We start from the raw sequence: 2,781 nt of genomic DNA, 5'->3' as shown, positions 1-2,781 counted from the left end.
GAGAACAGGCATGTGCCACCACATTTGACTGAAAGATGCTTCCTGTAGCCCCATTTAGTTACAGCTTAATTCCTGATTTCTAGGGCACATGCAGTCCCTAGCAGCCTGGCTCTGCAGCAGGAGAAACCTCTGATCTATACTGAGCTGTTAAGAGATCCTAATGCTGCGAATAATGGCCAAGGCAAACCCTTGTGAGAACACCACTGGCTAGCAAAGCCCCCAGGGTGGCACAACCAGGATGCCCAAGCCACCTAACATCAGAAGCTGGCCTTGGCTGCTCCTGGGAGTCTTAGGCATCTCACCAGTGAGAAGTCCAGAGCCTGGGAACAAACCTGCAAACCCTGGCAGTCTGCATCCTGCGCAGAAGCAGTCAGTCTGAAGATATCCCACATTGGAGGTCCAAGGCCCAGCCCCGGCCTACCTGGCTGCTAAGTGGACCTGGAACTTGAATCCTGCCCCGCTGAAAATTCTAGATCCATGTGATCAACCACACCTAGTATAGCTGGCTGAGTGTACAGCCCACAGTGATGCTCTTTGTAAATTGCAGGTCAAAGCACTTTGTGCCTAGTGTCCCTTGGCCAAGGAGGAGTCCTTAGCTGCAGGGTGGGAAAGCCTAAGAACTCATGCCAGCGAGACACCCAGGGCATGGCTGGTGCTGGCCCTGGCCTGGCCACACCTGTGCTGCATGCAGCAGTACCCACCTTCTGCTCCTCTGGCACCTGAATTTTCCTTGCCTTCTTCATGATTGGCTGGGGCTTAAGTTCCTCCTCAGAGAAACGGTGTCTCCGAGGGTCAAAAGTCTCATGGCCTGGAATGCTTGACAGGGCAAGATCAGCTGGGTCAGGTTCAAAGGTCATCAGCACCTCCACTGTGTCTGGGTCCACAGGACTGGGTGTGTCCCGAGATGGCAGGCCTTGGGGAGACACAGTGTCACAGTAGGCATATTTGTTGGGCAGCAGATTCACAGAGGCTGCTCCTGCTCAGGTGAATTATCCAGCACACAGATAATTACGGTAGGCTCATGTGGAGTCTACCAAGGAGCCCTGCCTACTAGGCATCAACCTCTGTAACACAAAAGAGTTTCTCCAGGCTAAAAGGATGCTTAGACATCACACAGCCAATTTCCCTTTTATGATAGGGTCACTGACGCTCAGTCATAACTAACTTGCCCTGAGTAATATGAATATCCCATAATACTTTTTTTTTTTTTTTTTGGTCTCTTTGAGACAGGGCCTCGTTAAATAGCTCAGGCTGCCCTTGATTTCACTTTTGTAGCCCAGGCTGGTCTCAAATTCCAAACAATCCTCCTGCCTAAACCTCCCAAGTGCTGAGATTACAGACATTTGTCACCAGGCCCGGCTTCATGTAATAGTTTTCTAAACCTTCAAGACTAGCCAGGCAAGGTGGCACATAATCCAGCAAGGTGCCTGTAATCCAGCACTCAAGAGGCTGAGGCAGGAGGACTGCAATTTGAGGCAAGCTTGGGCTACAGAGCGAGTTCCAGGTCAGCCTGGACTACTTAAGAAAATGCTGTCTCAGAAGTAAATGAAACGAAACTTTAACCCAGTCATCGTGGCAGAGACTATAATCCCACCCCTTGGGAGAGTAAGGCAGGCACATTCCTGCAAGGTGGACGCCAGCCTGGGGTGCATAATGAAACCCTGTCTCAAAAAAGTATAAAATAAAAATAAAATAAAACCTCAGGAATTCCGATTAACACGGATCTTTCCCTTCCCACAGTCTAAACTGAAAACTATTTCCTAAATCCCCGGCCAAAGCTTAGACCCCAAACTGTTCAGAAAAGAGGACTGAAAAATTAAATGACTAGGTTATTCGCTTGGAAGGGTTAGGGTGAAGAAATGGGAATGGTTCAGAGGTTCCAAGGTGTCTACGCCTTTAAGCGCGAGCAAGCCGAGGCCAGTTGAGGACACAGGTTTGGACCGAGTCACGTGCCATCGCCTGCTTCCTTCTGCCCCTCCCCCGCCTCACGTTCCCAGCCCCGCCCCCTCGCGCGTGACAGCGCGCAGCACCGGGGCGGGAGGGAGGACTCACGTGGCTCGGAGTGTGCAGCAGGGAAAGGGAGGACCCTGCTTCTGCCTGGAGGTCAGGCCCGGGGCAGGTGCACCCAACAATCTCAGGCCTGTGGTCCGACCTTGAGGACCCCCGTGCCCCCTAATAGGGTCACCTTTACTCCTGCCACCCTCTGATTGCAAGGTTCCTGTGCCCCTGATCTGCGCATCGCCAGAGTGAACACCATTTCCCACGATTCTGAGATCCCCGGCCCCTCTTCTGAGAACTGAAGGAGGGGGGGTAGGATCCAGAATCCAGAACCCCTCTGTACAACTTCAGGCCCCGGAATTGGGGCGCCCTTATGGACTTAGCTTGCCAGTCTCTATCCTGGCGACAGAGAAGTCTGTGCCCAGCCTCTGACTTGTTTGACTTCAGAGGTGCTAGGAGTTAGGGTCCCAGCCCATTTCCACCGATTCTGAGCTCATCCCCAGCAAATAACTTCATGCTCTGGGATTCCCGTCCCGGCTCCAGGAAAAACTGGCCCCTTTGTGTCCATTCCCCATAGACACTTCCCCGACCTCTTTGGAATTCGGAGTCCAGAGTCTCCTCCGTAAGGGCTAAGAGGCTCAGTCCCTGACTTGTTAGCGAGCTCCCAATCCATACCCAACTCCTCCAGCACGGTTGGGACTCTGGCCAGCAGCCAGGGTCCCACGGTCCGAGGCCGCGTCGCAAGCCCCGCCCCTCGAAGCGCCCCGCCCCCCGCCGCACCTG

The 2,781-nt window shown here is 53.4% G+C and overlaps 1 protein-coding gene across 2 annotated transcripts in view; it reads right to left on the bottom strand.

Annotated features, from left to right (window-relative positions):
* Dbp (D-box binding PAR bZIP transcription factor) overlaps positions 1 to 2,781 on the bottom strand; it is a 6,343-nt gene that overhangs the window by 1,760 nt on the left and 1,802 nt on the right. For both annotated transcript variants that reach the window (XM_012512750.2, XM_023706755.1), the window contains one exon: positions 702 to 913. In XM_012512750.2, coding sequence (XP_012368204.1) covers positions 702 to 913 — 212 coding nt within the window. The remainder of the gene's footprint in view (positions 1 to 701; positions 914 to 2,781) is intronic.

The sequence above is a fragment of the Octodon degus genome, unplaced genomic scaffold (assembly GCF_000260255.1).
Source record: "Octodon degus isolate 3935 unplaced genomic scaffold, OctDeg1.0 scaffold00268, whole genome shotgun sequence".
Lineage (NCBI taxonomy): Eukaryota > Metazoa > Chordata > Mammalia > Rodentia > Octodontidae > Octodon > Octodon degus.
This window is presented reverse-complemented; position numbering and strand designations above follow the sequence as displayed.